Below are 17,902 nucleotides of genomic sequence, written 5' to 3' on the forward strand. Positions count from 1 at the left end.
AAAAGGAGAAAGTGCAACTTAATGAATTTAAATAAGAGTGTATAAATGGAAAAAGGACAGCTCCCTTAAGTGTCTCCACTTAAGTGACGGATGTTAAACACCTTTTAAAGATGAGGCTTGGGCTGAAATAACAGGGGTGATGAATATTGTTTCTAATGGGACAATTAGCCTGGCTCAGTGAAAGAAATTATTTAAAAATAAATTTGATGTTGGAAAAAAAAAAGAACCAGCCCACTGTAAGAAAAAGAAGAAAAAGGGCTGACATGTAATCATTGAACCCAAAAAAATAACTCACTTACAAAGAAACATCAATATCATCCAGCATTCTGGGATAGTGCCCAGAAATTAAACTTAGTGATTTCATCCAGTAAGAGGATGTCATTATACATATATACTGTCCTAGAATGTACCACAGGTCTTCAAACTGGCAATAGGTAAACCGTTACTTAAAAAGCCATCTCTAGACCCAGCAGTCTTAGCTAATTATAGGCCAACTCCAACCTTCCTAAAGAGTAGTTGTCAAACAGCTAACAGATCATCTGCAGAGGAATGGCTTATTTGAAGAGTTTCAGTCAGGTTTCAGAGCTCATCACAGCACAGAAACAGCTTTAGTGAAGGTTACAAATGATCTTCTTATGGCCTCAGACAGGGGACTCATCTCTGTGCTTGTCCTGCTAGACCTTAGTGCAGCGTTCGATACTGTTGACCATAATATCCTATTAGAGAGATTAGAACATGCTGTAGGTATTACAGGTACTGCACTGCAGTGGTTTCTATCATATCTATCTAATAGACTCAAATTTGCTCATGTAAATGCAGAGTCCTCTTCACACACTAAGGTCAGTTATGGTGTTCCACAGGGTTCAGTGCTAGGACCAATTCTGTTTACATTATACATGCTTCCCCTAGGCAGCATCATCAGAAGGCATAGCATAAAATTTTACTTCTATGCAGATGACACACAACTTTATCTATTCATGAAGCCAGATAACACACACCAATTAGTTAAACTGCAGGAATGTCTTAAAGACATAAAGACCTGGATGGCCGCTAACTTTCTGCTTCTTAATTCAGATAAAACTGAGGTTATTGTACTCGGCCCTGAAAATCTTAGAAATATGGCATCTAACCAGATTCTTCCTCTGGATGGCATTACCTTGGCCTCCAGTAACGCTGTGAGGAACCTTGGAGTCATTTTTGACCAGGATATGTCCTTCAACCCACATGTTAAACAAATATGTAAGACTGCGTTCTTCCATTTGCACAACATCTCTAAAATTAGAAACATCCTGTCTCAGAGTGACGCTGAAAAACTAGTTCATGCATTTATTACTTCTAGGCTGGACTACTGCAATTCATTATTATCAGGATGTCCTAAGAATTCTCTGAAAACACTTCAGTTAATCCAAAATGCTGCAGCAAGAGTACTGACAGGGACTAGAAAGAGAGAGCATATTTCTCCTGTTTTGGCTTCCCTTCATTGGCTTCCTGTTAAATCCAGAATTGAATTCAAAATCCTGCTCCTCACATACAAGGTCTTAAATAATCAGGCCCCATCTTATCTTAATGACCTTGTAGTACCATATCACTCCATTAGAGCTCTTCACTCTCACATTGCAGGCTTACTTGGTGTTCCTAGAGTATTTAGAAGTAGAATGGGAGCTATATAAATAAAATGGAATTGAATTAAATGTTTGTTTAGATACCAGAGAATATTCCATGAAAAGGTTAAAGTCTACACATTTTCAGTTAACATTTTGTGCTGTTAACTCATAATTATATATTTTATTGGTGGTCTAAGGAGCTTGGAAAGAAAAGCATCTGGACTTCTTTAAGCGTGGAGACTTAATTCAAATACATCTACTCTCTGTTTCATAAGGATAAGAGTGCAGATGTGGTGGATCATAAATTTGATTAGTTTTGAAGTTGTACATCTCTGTTCCTTACATTTCATGTCATGCCCTTATTAATGTTTTATTTGTTGCTTTGACTGTTTTCGAATAGAATATGCAGTGGGAATATAGAGGGAGATAAGTAGTGAAAGTTTTGCCTGGGTTGATTGTGCGTCGATCCATTGTTAATGCCTCAGGGCTCCAGTAGGTGGGTTCGCGCGCTTCCTCCTTCACTCAATACAGACGAGTGAGAGCTGTGTGTCTGTGCCTTTCTTTCACCTCTCCGCACTATTTCCCCTGTTTAAGGGCACAACACAGACATACTATATCCCAGTGTGGTTTGCCAGCTGCATTGCTCAAGAAAACCGCGCAATCATTACTCTTCAGCTGTGGATACATGTGCAATCAGTAATGATAGTTATACTGGCTGCTAATAAGGGTTAGATTGAAGGTTAGGGTCTTTCTGCAAATTCTAATATGATGCCATAAGCTGCTGATTTATTTGGATCTTTGTGTTTTTGCACTGGTTTGAGATGGCAGCAGCATAAGGCCAGCAGCCCTAACTCAATTTCCTTCGTGGCCAACCTTTGGGATCAATAAAGTTTATTGATTGATTGATTTTTTTTATTTTATTTACTCTGTTTTTATATTTGATTCTGTCTCACTTCACCCATTTTATCACAGGTTCACTTTTTGTAATAGTAACCCTTCATGCTGAAAAATGGAACATCTTCTCCTGGTATATCATCATCATATTGTGCTTTTGACACACCGATAGTTTTGACAAAACAAGATTACTTTAAGCAATGAGGACCAGAATGGACTGATCCATGAAGTCTTTAAAAACTGCAATGTTGATTTGTGACTTCTTGTTTTACAAGTCAGACTTGGAAAACGAGTCCAGAGTCCTGCTTTAAAATGGCAACTTTTTTCTCTAATGTTCTTTTCAGGAGTCCAGGCTGAAGAAAAACATAACTCAGGTAAATGCAGAAATCAAATACTCACAGAAGCAGCAGATAACTTTACTTTTCAGAAGTCAATTAACTTCTTTACTGATGACTCTGTGCTTTCTGTTCAGAGTCTGATGATGTCAGGTTGGTGGGAGGAGCCAGTCACTGTGCAGGAACACTGGAGCTGAAACATCTGGGAGAGTGGAGAATAGTAGATGGTTATGCTTGGACCCTGAAACATGCAGATGTTGTCTGCCAACTGCTGGACTGTGGCTCTGCTGTTTCTGTAGAATGGAGATTTGAGACCACAAACACACCTGTGTGGGAAATGAAAACTGAATGTATTCAGTCTGGATCTGCTGTGAGAGATTGTGTAACATCAGATTCATCTTCTTTCATCACCAATGTCACCTGTGCAGGTGAGCCTATAAGTATAAAGCGTGTCATAAGTGCAACACGTTCACATCAGCTTCTCAGGAGTCACAACAGAGAAAACTTTAGGATTCATCTGGACCAACCACCTCTCTCAAAGGTCTCTTTCAGTTTTCTGAACCACCGTGTCCCATCAGTACCTTCTTATCTGCCCTCATGACAAACAACAAAAACATGCTATCCACTAATTACAACAAATCCCATTGTACACACCCAGACTGTAGAAAGTCTTTGCTGACAAGCAGCATCTGATTGTTGTGACCTGGCTACTGTGGAGGTCTGCTCCATGTGTGTTTGAAAACACACTAAAATCAAAGATAGAGGCTATGTTTCCAGTCCAAAGTATAAATGAACACATCCAAGTAAAAAAGGAGCTACAAGGCAGATTTGAGTATAAAAAAATGGAATACGTAAAGTCATAAGAGGCTAATATCATTAAGAATAAAAAGAAGCAAGTTTTGAACATTGTCAACATGTAATGCATGTTAATGATGAAGTCTAATCAGAATTGTGCTGAGTTTGAGTCAGTGAATAGTTGTTTGCTGCCATCTTTTTTTTGTGTGTCTGCTGTCTCTGATCTCTCTGTTTGATCTTCTCTGATGTCTCCAGACTCTGTCAGGCTGCTGAATGGTTCCAGTCTGTGTTCAGGCAGACTGGAGGTGAAGTCTGACCAGAGCTGGTCCTCAGTGTGTGAAGCTGACTTTGACCAGCAGGATGCAGAGGTGGTCTGTAGGGAGCTCGGCTGTGGGCCTCCTTCGGTCCTCCAGGGGGCGCTCTATGGAGAAGTGGAGGTTCCAGTGTGGAGCAAAGAGTTCCAGTGCGGAGGCCATGAGTCTGCTCTCCTGGACTGTAGAAGCTCAGGCTCAGCTAGAAACAGCTGCTCACCTGGCAAAGCTGTTGGACTCAGCTGCTCAGGTAGAAGAGGAGCTGCAGCTTTGATGTGGTTCAAACTCACTTTATTATTTTACTGATGACTCTCTGCTTTCTGTTAGAGCCTGATGATGTCAGGTTGGTGGGAGGAGCCAGTCGCTGTGCAGGTACACTGGAGCTGAAACATCTGGGAGAGTGGAGACCAATGTTTGCGTTTGGCTGGACGCTGAAAGAGGCAGCTCCTATTTGTGAACATCTGGACTGTGGTTCTGCTGTTTCTTTACAACACACCGAGTCATCATTAAAATTTAGCTGGAGGATCAAACCTGACTGTGTTCAGTCCAGATCTACTCTGAGAGAGTGCACAACATCGGGTTACTACAACCCCACCCTGAATCTTACCTGCACAGGTAAATATATTTTTGTTGTTCTTCAAATCAGATCAATTCAATTTTATTTACATACAGCCAAGTCACAACAGGAGCTATGCTTTATATTGTAAGGTAATGACCCTACAATAATACAGAGAAAGGCTCAGCAATCATATGACCCTTATAAGCAAGCACTGTGGTGACAGTGGGAAGGAAAAAAACTCCCTTTTAACAGGTGTTTTTTCTTCACTTATTATGTGTTTGCACACCTCTCTGCAGGAGATTTCTTCCTCTGAAAAGGGAGTTTTTTCCTTCCCACTGTAATAGTGCTTGTTTATAAGGGTCATATGATTGCTGAGCTTTTCTCTGTTTTCTCTATATTATTGTAGGGTGTACCTTACAACATAAACATCCTTGAGGTGACTGACATCATGATTTGGCACTGTATAAATAAAATTTAACATGTGTTAGATTGATTGGTGATTTGAAAGTAGCCATAGGTGTTATCATGCACAGGGATGCCTCTTTTAACACTGTATCCTGTTCAAGATTTAGCTTCCTTTGACCATGACTGTTGGTATAGGCTCCGCCCTCTCAGAAATCTGAACCGAATGGATGGAAGAAAATGGAGAGACTGGTCTTCTAAATAATCACACCACTGATCATGCCTCTATGAACTATAATTTTTACAGTTACAAGTTACCAAAAAAATTCAAAGAATTTGAAAACGAACATATCAGAGGTTTAAAAGCTAATAATTTCAGTTCCTCCTCTTACAAGACATTGCCCGATTGCATATTTTCACATTACAGTTAGAGCTGGGCGATATGAGATTTTTTCATATCACGATATGTTTTTTTCATTTCAGGCGATAACGATATATATCACGATATAAGCCAAATAACTATATTTGTAAGATTTAAATGTGCCGTTGCTCACAAGTAAAATGTGAAATAATCAGCAGCTTGTTTTTATTTAAATATTTATTTCCCATAATAAGTTCAACAGGGTAGATGTACTTAAGGAACATGAGACTTTTTCAGATAAATAAAGGCAAATATTGCAAACTACACAAAAGGCAGCCGCTAAAGCGTTTAAGTTTCAAAATAGAACAAATGAAACAGACTACTAAATTGTCAATTCCACTTAGAAACAAAATATTAATTCTAAAAATAAATCTTAGTTTGTTTTACAGAAGAACAGACAAAACTGGCTAACTTTTGTCAATATCAAATAAACTGAGAACTAAAAGGAAATTCTCAATCTCTCCTTGTTGTATAGCTGAGCTTTTCAAACAGTTTTAACAGTTACTTTAGTCTGACAAAAGCCGAATGACGAATTAGCGCTTCCAGTCAGAGACTGAGGCTACGTCCACACGTACACGGGTATTTTTGAAAACGGAGATTTTCCGTTTTCGTTTTAAAAAATAATCCCGTCCACACATAAAGGCAGAAATGAAGGAAAACGCTGCTATGAACATGCCAAAGCAGCAGGTGGCGCTAGATTCCTAACCGTGCAGAAATGTTGGCCAATCAGAAGTCTAGAAGCCTCGGTGGGAAAAAGTAAACAAAGCTGGGGCATAGAAGCAGAACCGAGTCGTATGTGTGGAGGGACAGTAACTGTGTGTATATGTAAGCATTTAAACACTGCAGAGAGTAGAATTAACAGTAACAGTATTGTAGAAATTCATTTCACCGAAACAATAACGTGGCGCACAGTGTGACGCATTCACCAGTTTATTGTATTTCCAGACTTGCTTTCGGCACAATTTACAGTGCACGCTACTCTGTTTTTTGTCAGACTTGAAATAGCCGAAATACCTTCACACTACGGAACTTCTATGGCTCTTCTGTTCGACAATCTCTCCGGCATTGGAACCATCATCTGTTTTCTCTTCGGTAACCTTCGGTCACGCTCGGTTGATTTTTCTAGTCAGCACACTCATTTCCTCCATTACGCGCTGGCTCCATTACCCGCTGGCTGCTTCCCAAACAAACACACGTGCGGCTTGGCACTTGTGCTGTACGTAACAAGTCACGCGACGTGACGCTGCGGCTGTGATTGGTTCGGCTCTGCGCTACTTAATTTGGATTGGCTGACCTTTTTTTTTTTTTTTTTTTTTTAAGAGGACAAGAGCGGCGAGGTCTATCGCGATAGCTTAATTTCTCTATCGAGTAAAAGTTATATCGCGATACATATCATTATCGTTCTATCGCCCAGCTCTAATTACAGTTAAAAGTGTTTTGACCTGCTTCTGAAGAAATAAAATGAGCTGAATGTAATTTTAAAGATGTGTTCTGTTGTTAATGATGAAGTCATGTTGAGTTGTGCTGAGTTTGAATCAGTGAATAGTTGTTTGCTGCCATCTTTTTCTTGTGTGTCTGCTGTCTCTGATCTCTCTGTTTGATCTCCTCTGATTTCTCCAGACTCTGTCAGGCTGCTGAATGGTTCCAGTCTGTGTTCAGGCAGACTGGAGGTGAAGTCTGACCAGAGCTGGTCCTCAGTGTGTGAAGCTGACTTTGACCAGCAGGATGCAGAGGTGGTCTGTAGGGAGCTCGGCTGTGGGCCTCCATCGGTCCTCCAAGGGGTGCTCTATGAAGAAGTGGAGGCTCCAGTGTGGAGCAAAGAGTTCCAGTGTGGAGGCCATGAGTCTGCTCTCCTGGACTGTAGAAGCTCAGGCTCAGCTAGAAACAGCTGCTCACCTGGCAAAGCTGTTGGACTCACCTGCTCAGGTAGAAGAGGAGCTGCAGCTTTGATGTGGTTCAAACTCACTTTATTATTTTACTGATGACTCTTTGCTTTCTGTTCAGAGCCTGATGATGTCAGGTTGGTGGGAGGAGCCAATAACTGTGAGGGCATGATGGAGCTGAGACATCTGGGAGAGTGGAGAACAGTGTGTGCCTTTAGCTGGACGCTGAAAGATGCAGCTTTTGTGTGTAAACATCTGGACTGTGGCTCTGCTGTTTCTGTTGACTCAAGACATGAGTCTTTAAAGAGACCTGCATGGTGGATCAAATATGATTGTGTTCACGTCAGATCTGCACTGAAGGACTGTACAGCATCAAGTTACCATACCTTCATCCTGAACATCACCTGCTCAGGTAAAATATGTATGACATAATTTAAGACGGTAATGTAGCAGGTTAACATACACAGTAGCAGGAATAGCAGCTGACTGTCTCCAGCCATCATGAAGGCTGACATTTAGAAGTACTCTGAAGGAACCTCTGACCAGTCTGAAAGGACTCTTTCAGCCTAACAGTTTTTTAGTTGCTGATTACAGCAGCTGTTTATGAAGTAATGTGCTCGAACAGCAACTATGCTAACACAAATCACAGCTAGGTCTAGAAAGGTGAACTTAGGGCATGGGCTAATATGGAAGTGGAGATTTGTGAACTGGACCAAGAAACTGAACAGACAGTAGGGCTGCCACAAACGATTATTTTGATAGTCGACTAGTCACCGATTATTTTTGCGATTAGTCGACTAATCAGATAATAATGATAATAGATACTTTATTGATCCCCATGGGGAAATTACTTGTTTTTTCTCTGCATTTGACCCATTCACTCAGTGAAGCAGTGGGCAGCCCACTAAGCAGGCGCCTGGGGAGCAGTGTGTAGGGACGGTACCTTGCTCAGGGGTACCTCAGGGTAGCCGTTAAGTGGATTTGAACCGCCGACCTTCCGATCATGGGGCGACCACTTTACCTACTGAGCTACCCCTGCCCCAGAGCATCATCCATTGAATGTAAAACATACAGCTTATTGCACCAGCAGCATCTGCTCTTATATAACTATCATTAGCTTACAGCTTTAAGTGTTTAAGGTCTGTGCTAACTAAAAATAAAGACAAGATGATAGTTTATTAAATTTTAATGAAATTTGCAGATTGTTTTGGTGAAGTTTAATAAACTCCTTGCTATCTAAAATATAACAGGACACCGGAGTATATTCTTGAGCATCTCACATTTCTGATAATCAGTTGTCAGCTTGACGTTTATTCAGCTGTGTAAAAACTATAACCTTAATCTCAGCCAAACCGATTTACTCAGGAACAAATAAAATACTAAAAAAAAAAAGCCAAACAATAACATTTTTAAGTTATCTAAGTGACTTATATATGTTTAACCTGAGTAGGGGAAGACGGCCGTGGGTATGAAAACGATTTCCCCGGAGTCCGCGGTTCTCAGGGGCTCTAGGGAGCCTTGCCGCCGGCTAGCTATCGAGCTAGTGGGTAACAGACATTGGAGCGCTTTTGAAAATATGTGGTGTCTTGATAAACTGAGCAGATATTTCAGGTTTCCACAGCTACATTCTCGCCTGAAAACATGTTAAACGTTTATTTTGTGACCCAGAAAGAATAATAAGAGTAATATTAAAACTAACTAGCTGCCGCCATTGTTGAAAATTGAGCTGGGCTTCGCTATGAATTCTGGGACAGAGCTACTTCTTCTTCTTCGGGGTTTAACGGCAGCTGGCATCCTTGTACATGCAGTGCTGCCATCTTCTGTTTCAGTCCGTTTTTACACTCTTAAATACTACTACTTATTCCTGCGTCTTTTGGGATCTTACAAAGCTTCAAACGACGTGTCGACTATTAAATCAGTCGTCGACGATTTTGATAGTTGACGTAATCGTGACTAGTCGACTAATCGTGGCAGCCCTAACAGACAGTAAGACGAGGTGGGAGATACAGGAACAAATGATGAGACATCATTTGAGATGAGGCATCAGTGATGGTACAGTTGGCTGGAACTACTCAATAGAAATTAGTTCTTGTTAACATGATAGTGGCAGGTGTCTCTAATCCAGGTGTAGGCAACTCCAAGCCTCAAGAGCCGGTGTCCTGCAGGTTTTAGATATCCCCCTGGGTCATCACACCTGAATAAAAGGATTAGTTTATTAGCAGGCATCTGGAGAACTATGCGACACGTTGAGGAGGTAAATCAGCAATTTGAATCAGCTATGTTGGACCAAGGACACATCTAAAACCTGCAGGAAATCCTAACCCTAACCCTACCCTTGAGGTCTGGCATTGCCTACCCCTGCCCTAATCCTACCCACAGATCACACTCATTATTTTACAGCAATGCAAAAAATACTGGACCAATTGTAGGTTTATAGGAGCGTTGGAGCAAAGCACAATAAAAAAAGATCAGAGCTAGAAATCTTTAAATGACTACCATTACTAAATACAACAACAAACAAAAAGTACATCTACAGCCACTGTTACATAACGCTGAACCCTTCTTTGAATAAAACTGAATTCAGTTAACAATTCCCCTCCCTAAGTTGTTTCCTTAATTATCTAGTTTTTGTCTCTTCTTTTTAGTGAAAGAAGGACAAAGGGTTATAAATCTTAAAATTGGCATTTGTGGATTGAGCAGAGAAATCCACTTTTTTTTTCACCAACACGAAAAACAGTCATGATCAATAAATCAACATGGGTATGAGTCACAAGTTTTATCACTTCCCCTAAATGATGCAAAGAGGACAAAACTAAGGTTACATTCACATGTACACAGGTATTTTTTCTTTTAAACATGTTCCTTTCTTTGTGTTTTGGCCTTTCATTCAGTATTTTGGATGAAAGTATTTTGGACGAAACAGTATTTTGGATCAACAAAAAAGATTTTCATAACCTGGGTGAAGATTTTCAGAAACGTAGTATTTGTGTTGATGTGTGGCAGACAACAACAGAGATTTTTTTTCTCACAAAATCAGAGGCGTGCACCTGTATCTCCATTTTGTCATGCCAGACACTGCACCATACACCATGACTGGGGGCTTTTGAATGGCTAATATTTTTTTCATTATTTGTGTTTTATCACCACCTGTTGCTTGCTGTGCTCATGGCAGCACTTCATAGTGATGATGATGATGATGCTCCCAATCCACTGGTTTCCAAACCCTTCCAAGTGTCAACTGCTACCTTACTCAGAATAAATAAACCAGTCAGGCAACCATTTTTGATCTTTGTTACGTACAGTCATCACTACTTCTGGATGCCTTTTTTGGGTATCTGCCCCAGCCGAAAGCTGCTCCCATTCCCCTGTCAGGCCTTTCCTTAACTACAGCCTCAATTCATGTTCAAGCCATCTGGCGTTATCCACTTAAAATGCTGTCAAACCTTAAATGAGGATGTGGCCCCAGCTATTGAATTGGAGATAAATTATCTGTTGGACTACACCTCCAAACATGTCCCGTCTGGTTCCCTGTTACCCTCCCCACCGGCTCTATAAGCTGTTCATTCTCCTTTTGGTGCCCCACCTTCCCTCCCCATTTTTGATTCATTCACTTATCATTAGTTCATGGGGAAGATTGTGTGAAATCTAAAATGAGGGTGTAGGACCAGGTAGTGAAAAAGACCAAGTCTTACTTCTTGCTGTGTTGTTGCACCTGTAAACTGGAAGATGGTAAATAGACTAGTTCATGTATAGCGCTTTGCAACTCTATCTGAGCACTCAGAGCACATTACTTTACTTGCCTCATTCACACCAGCACTTTTTTCTATCTAACATCCACACACATTCATACTCTGATGGATGCATCCGATAGCAATTTGGGGTTAGTATCTTGCCCAAGGAAATTTAGTGTGCAGACTGGGATCTAACCACCAACTTTCCAGTTAGTAATGGAGTACCACCTGAGATAGAGCCACCCCGACAAGGCTGTCTGCTATGGGTAATACACTGACTAGGCAAAAGTACCTCACACAACCACACTTAAAGACAACTGAACTACCAGTCTCACATTTACACACTTATCAATTTTGATGTAACCATATTTGAAATTTGAGCGTATATGAAATCCTCTCCCCCCCTTACTTTCAAACAGGTGATAATTTCAATAACTTAATCGTCATAGATCAGTAACTGAGTCAACAGAGCTAATATGGAGCTGACTCATGGAGCAAATAATCGGCTGAATTTAGCCATTCTTCAGATAAATAGTCTAATAGCCTAAATAGACCGCAACTGCAGTTATCAATTCCAACTGAAATTATTTCAGTTTGTCCTCAATAAATTACTGTTTAACATTATTTTATAGCCCTTAGAATATTCTAGAATGTACCAGATACATTTTGATTACATCAGGTACTGAGCAAAGGCATGCTTATAACTACTTACCAGGAGATAGCCAGGGCCAACCAACATTAGCAATTACAGCAGGGCGATATGACCAAAAATATTTATCACGATATACATCTGAAAATTTGCGATAACGATGTAGCTGACGATATAATTGACACTAGACAAAATACTTTACAACTCCTCAACTTTATTAGTTCAAAAAACCCATCAATGTATTTTCACTTAAACAAGCAGCTGTTTTTTTATGTGCATTAAAGTTATATAAAAATTTAACAGTGCAAATGCAAATTCCTTGCTGACAGTTTAACCAAAACCTAAAAAGAGGTTATACACACACAATACGGTAATATTATGTTGAAGCACAGTACGTATCACTCCGCGAGGCTCCTGCCTTACGATAGCCATAATGCTCCGACAATCCATCAAGCTTAGCAAAGTCGTACTAAAACATTTGACAGTGCTGTGTACGACATAAAATCATTTTGAGGTCAGTAAACACAACCAGAATTCATACATAAGGCACACGGGATTATAAGGGGCACTGTGGATTTTCAGAAAAATCAAAGGATTGATTTTAAGTGTGCCGTATTTTCCAAAAAACACGGTAATAACGACGGCCCGCTTGCATGCTCTACCAAAAATAGTGCTTTGTTGTGTATCTGACAGACGAAAGCTAAACCAGTTCCACACCACTGAAGTTGCAGCATTTTTACAAACCAATTCTGGTTCATCCGTTTCATTCAACGATCCGCTTTCGCCCTTCTCATTCTCCGTCGGCGACATGCTTTTTCCGCCATGTGCATATGAAAACAAAGGCAGTGCACATGCGCGTTTTACCCTTATTCTATCACAATATTTCATTTTCTTATCGTTGCCCAACATTATACTGGTATTACCATGAATGGTATGATATGGCCTAGCCCCAGTAGCAGTTTTTGATACGGCCGACACGGGTGGTTGCCCGGGGCGGCATCGTGGTGGGGGACGCCATCACAGACATCGGCAAAAAAAAAGTTGCTCGCACTCTGCTGCTGACCCTACATCAGCCAGCGCATTTTGGAGATGGCATAGGCACCGATCGGTTTTCTATCACCCATTTGCTGGGAGCAAGGCTGGACTGGGACAAAAAATCGGCCCGGGCATTTTGACTAGAGACCGGCCCACCAGGATAAAGATTGAAAATGTGACGTCATTCAGGGGTAAAACCGCAAAGGATTCTGGGAACTTGTGGCAAGAGGTACTAGCGCACGCAGGCTTTCAAATGAACTCAGTTACACAGGATAAAAAGAAACACAAAAAATGGCAAGAAGCTGTTGTATTATTAACTGCAACAGCCGGTCGCATGACAGCCACGGGAAGCCGATCGTTTTTTTTTTTTAAATCGGATTACGTCGTTGAAGAGAAATGTTTTAAGCCATGTTTCCGAAGTAAGAGCCGACGGATGGTCTGGATATACCAAATATAACGTCCCAGAACACTCCAGCTCACATGTTAGTCTGCTCCAAGCATTCCCACAAAGGTCAGAGTTTTTTAGTCGTTAATGCGTCATTTTTCTTAACATAATTGGTGATATAGGTTACAAGCAAGTCTGGCGCTGAACAGAAATTGTCGCGCTATGCTCCTTTGTTTATTGTGCATAAATAGTGAATTGTCTTGACACAATATTGCGTTTCACTTCTGTTATTACCATGGTACATTGACAAAAACATACTTTTATTCACAGGATAAAACAGTTGTTTTGTATCACTAATTGTCCAGTACGATTACAAGATACAATATTATTGTCACTGCTACATTTCTGTAATGAACCAGAAATTATTTCCACTACTAATTAATTACCGTTGAGCTCAAAGGTCCTATTAATAAACGGTTAACGAATGTGTATTTATGACGATGATTTGTGAGACTGGTAAACTTACCTTTGTTCGTACAATGGTCTTTACACGGTGCGTTTCAAGGTCCTGCACCCATCCATCGGTAAACTGTACCTGGGCTTGTTGCAGTGACCTGAAGTTACTAAACTTCATGAGTGTATGCACTCACTCCAAGAACCGTATAATTATAAATATGAGCGTGGTGAAAGTTGGGCAGCACGCTAACGTCTTTTGTCCCTCTGTGTGCTCGTAAGGGTCTGACCCTTTCACACCTTTGATTTTTTTCCTCGTATCTTTTCTTTCTCTTTTCGTCGAGTCTGTCTTTGTACGGACCGGCATTGTTCTCCTTTTGTTTTGTACATACCCTTTTTTGTGCGGCAAAGAAAAAACAAGAAGGTATTGGAACCGGAAAATGAACGTTTTGCGGTGCTGCAAATGCTTGCATTTGATGCGGTACTTGGATTGTTTTGCCACGAGTTCCCGGCATGCAACGCGCGAAAACAAGGGGGCGGGTGCATTCGGCCTCCTCGGCTGTAATTGGTCCAGCCCAGAGTCGATCATGACCAATTGGCCAATCCAACACCTTTCATTATATATACCCTTCCTAAAAAAAATAAAAAATAAAAAAAAATCCATCGGCCCATAAAAACAAAAGTTCGCCAGCGGCCCACCGGGCAAATGCCCAGTATGCCTGATGGCCAGTCCAGCTATGGCTGGGAGTAACGATGTGTTCACACCGAACGTGATAGATGCGATCAAAACGCGCCAGATTCACACCTCGACACGTGTCCAACGTGAATTCATCGCGTGTCAAACCTGAAATGTGGGAGGAAGTTATGCCAGACGGTATCTTTGCAAGATGGCAGCTGTCGAGCTAGCACTTGAAGAGAGAGTCTCCCTTCTCTATTCACCGTGGAGAGCAGAGCAGCAGCGTAAAAGACGTCCTCGCCGTACCTGGGTCCATCAGATCCTGCAGAGGCGTGAGCAGTTTGGTGAGTTTCACCACTTGCTCCACGAGCTGCGCCTGGATGACGGCCGCTTTCAGCGATACCACCATCTTTCCCTCGCTCAGTTTGAGGACCTGCTGTCCCACGTTGGTCCCAGTATCGCCAAGACACCAACTACAGGCAGAGCGCCTGTCCATCTGCCTGCGGTTAGTAAAAGTGTTTAATACGGTAGTCCTTTATTGATACCTGTGCTAATATATGCTAAACTATTGTTTATACACTGCTAACATGGATGTGGTATGCTAACAGTGAATGCTGTTGGTGTTTACTGAAAGCAAACTGTGGTACAGAGACGACTATTTATAATATTTCTAGTGATTTATGCTGTTATCAGTGTTTGCAATGATAGCATGGCTGTGGTGTCATATCAATGTATGCTCTCGGTGTTTGCTGATATCAAACTGGTATGAGGACCACTGTGGGTTAATCTTTGTAGTGATACTCACTCCTTTTTTTTTTAATTTAGACCTGGTTTAATTCTGGGATAGTTGAATATTTGTATATAATCCCTGCAGCTGTCAGACTCTATAACAGGGGTCACCAGCCTTTCTTAAAACTGAGAGGCAGATAAAATTGTGAACAGTTTTTAGTTATATGGTTCTATCTAGCATATTTTATCTTGATATGCTGTCTTATCACAGCATATTTTTTTCCAAAATATTAACAATGATTTAAGCAAGGAAAGGGCTACATGTCAACACACAACTCTTTATTTCTATTAATGTCTTACTTCATTCCTACCTGATTGACATGTTTAGGAATTATGAGTGATTGGCTCACTGTAGTTGTGAAAGTTGCTACCAATCAAATTATGATATGTTAAAGTTAAAACAAAACACAACTGTTTTAGATATTATCTAATATACATTTTGTAATTATCCTTATAATTACAAAATGTTTTATGTAAGATTTAAGTTTTGTGATTTAAATCTGACATCACAAAAGTATTTTGGAATTTGAATAATGTATCTTGTAACTGCAGTACACATAATACTGATTTTGAACAATTTTGTCCAGGTTCCTTGCCACCGGGGACTTCTTTAGGACCATCGTGTTCAGTTTCAGAGTCGGTGTGTCCACGGTGAGCCAGATCACCCCCCAGGTAGCAATGGCCATCTGGGACTGTCTAGTGGACGACTTCATGGCTGTGCCTTCACCTGGAGACTGGCGGTCCATCACAGAGGGATTCCAGGAGCGCTGGAACTTTCCTCTCTGCTGTGCAGCTCTGGATGGGAAGCACGTCCAGACAAAGGCACCCCATATATCATATAGGAGACACACACATTGATATACACTAAATATTTATTCCATTTCTTTTTTTTGTGGTGCCCACATTTATGCACCTGCTTGATTTTGTTTAAACAATTATTGCACACTTTCTGTAAATCCAGTGAACTTCTTTTCACTTCTCAAATATCACTGTGTGTGTCTCCTGTATGATATTTAACTGACATTTTTTGTTGTAACAACCAACGATTTATACAGGAAAATAATGTCTATTAACAAGGTTGCCCAAACTTCTGCATCCCACTGTATCAGTATATTTTGTCATTAGTATAATATGAAATAAATTCTACATGTGTCAAGTCGTGTGCCAACATTTGCTGTGTAGTAGAACTGAGACATTAGTCTTTATAAAAATTTATTTTAAGTAATATTAAAATTCTCAAACAGAAAAACATTAAACATAAATATATAAAATATAAGAATTTACAGAGAGACAGGAATAAAAAGGACCAGCTGCTCTCCAGAGCAGGAACAAGGCTGAGGAGGAAATGCTCCATTGGAGACTGGTGTGGCCTCTTCAGGGACACCAGGATGGCCAGCTCCACCACCGATGGACCGTCCTGGGACCCATCCTTCATCTGCCTCGGAGCCGTCCTCCTCTGTGGGCCTGTAAAACAGCACAAAACACAAAGAAATGAGAAGGCTGCTACTAGATTTTCATTTTCAACATTGAAAAAATCTGTTATAAACAGATTGGTTGTAGATATTTAAAGATATATAAAGGTAATCACAAGGGAATCCCACCAAGTAAAAAGTTATCAGTGCTTGCTGTACATCTGATGCTACAATTACATGAGCAGGAGCTCAGGGACTGGGAAGCCAGGAGAAGCAACAGGGGATGCTCTGCTGCAGAATCAGTTGGTTCTATCAAGTAAATATTAAATGTTAACAGATTGAATACAATAATCAAAGAGAAAGTATATACAGTGGTCCCTCATTTACTGCAGCAGGGGTTCTCAGAATAACTAGCCCCTCACTACGGACTTTATACACTTTTTTCCCCACACACATGAACATTAGTCACAGTTCTCATAAGTTGATTCTCAAAGTGCAAACCTTTGTAGATTGCAAAACGTAAAAGTAGCAATGACGGATGAACAGCGGGACCACTGTGTGCTGTTTATTAATAAACAATAACATATATTCCTATATGACAATATGCATAAAAGCAGAACGTTATTTGTACATCAGTGGGAAAATAGTGGTGGCTTGCTAGCTTTTGGGCAGCTTCCCAAAAGCTAGCAAGAGCATCTGGCTGCAGCCACTGGGGAGCGCCATATTGCGACCTCCACACTAACCGGAAACACGTAACTTCAGTTAAATCGACTTTGACAGCGAAAACTAAATTGTATTTTTGTTACTATTGATGCTGCTGACAAATAAATTTGATTCTAAGTGGGGTTTTTTTAACAGTCTGGGTTTATTAAAAAAAAAAATCACCATCCCTCCAGCTTTTTCGTGGCCAAAAGTGTCCATGTGTTATATTTTTGTTTCTTTGCTACTTTTTCTGCATAAAGTTTTTTCACAAATATAAAATAGTCATTACGTTTTACATTTTTAATCCTTCAAACACCCTTTTCTAGTACAATGCACTTGTTTGAAGACAACCTCAAACCCACCATCTCATATATCAGCAGTGCTACTGGAAATTATTGTACAGTGATCCCTCGCTGTAACGCGGTTCACCTTTCACGGACTCGCTGATTTTTTTATTTTATTTTTTTTAACAGCAAATTGTTTTGTGCGTTCTGATTGCTGTAGACCATTGTCAATCAATCTAGTGCCGTGTCTTCTGCACGGCAGCAGTCCCCAACACCCAGGCCCGTTTGGTACTGGGCCGCGAGAGTTGCGGCTCGGGTGTGAAGTGTATGGTTTTCAGGGTTTTTAATCGTTAAGTTGGGTTCCCTGGGTCTTTTCCCGTGTTGTAGCCGTGTGTCTCAATGTTGTTGGTGCATTTCAGGAGGACACTGCTAATAAAGTTACACAATCACACAGTGAATTTGCGTTTATTATCATATTTACAAAATACTACAGTTTTTGTCTTTGTCTGTATCATTTTATTTTGTTGTATTTATCCGCGACACCTTAAAGGCCGGTCCGTGAAAATATTTTCTGACATTAAA

At 40.6% G+C, this 17,902-nt stretch overlaps 2 protein-coding genes across 2 annotated transcripts in view; one reads left to right on the forward strand and one right to left on the reverse strand.

Annotated features, from left to right (window-relative positions):
* Positions 1-17,902, reverse strand: part of LOC101470943 (scavenger receptor cysteine-rich type 1 protein M130) — a 254,258-nt gene that overhangs the window by 83,468 nt on the left and 152,888 nt on the right. The window lies entirely within an intron of this gene.
* The window catches only part of LOC106675366 (antigen WC1.1), a 43,883-nt gene that overhangs the window by 2,264 nt on the left and 23,717 nt on the right, over positions 1-17,902 (forward strand). Inside the window, exons 2-7 of the mRNA XM_014409715.4 lie at positions 2,843-2,872; positions 2,971-3,261; positions 3,884-4,189; positions 4,267-4,554; positions 6,942-7,247; positions 7,326-7,616. Of these exons, the coding sequence (XP_014265201.3) occupies positions 2,843-2,872; positions 2,971-3,261; positions 3,884-4,189; positions 4,267-4,554; positions 6,942-7,247; positions 7,326-7,616 (1,512 nt within the window). The remainder of the gene's footprint in view (positions 1-2,842; positions 2,873-2,970; positions 3,262-3,883; positions 4,190-4,266; positions 4,555-6,941; positions 7,248-7,325; positions 7,617-17,902) is intronic.

This window comes from Maylandia zebra, linkage group LG7 (assembly GCF_041146795.1).
Source record: "Maylandia zebra isolate NMK-2024a linkage group LG7, Mzebra_GT3a, whole genome shotgun sequence".
Classification (NCBI taxonomy): domain Eukaryota; kingdom Metazoa; phylum Chordata; class Actinopteri; order Cichliformes; family Cichlidae; genus Maylandia; species Maylandia zebra.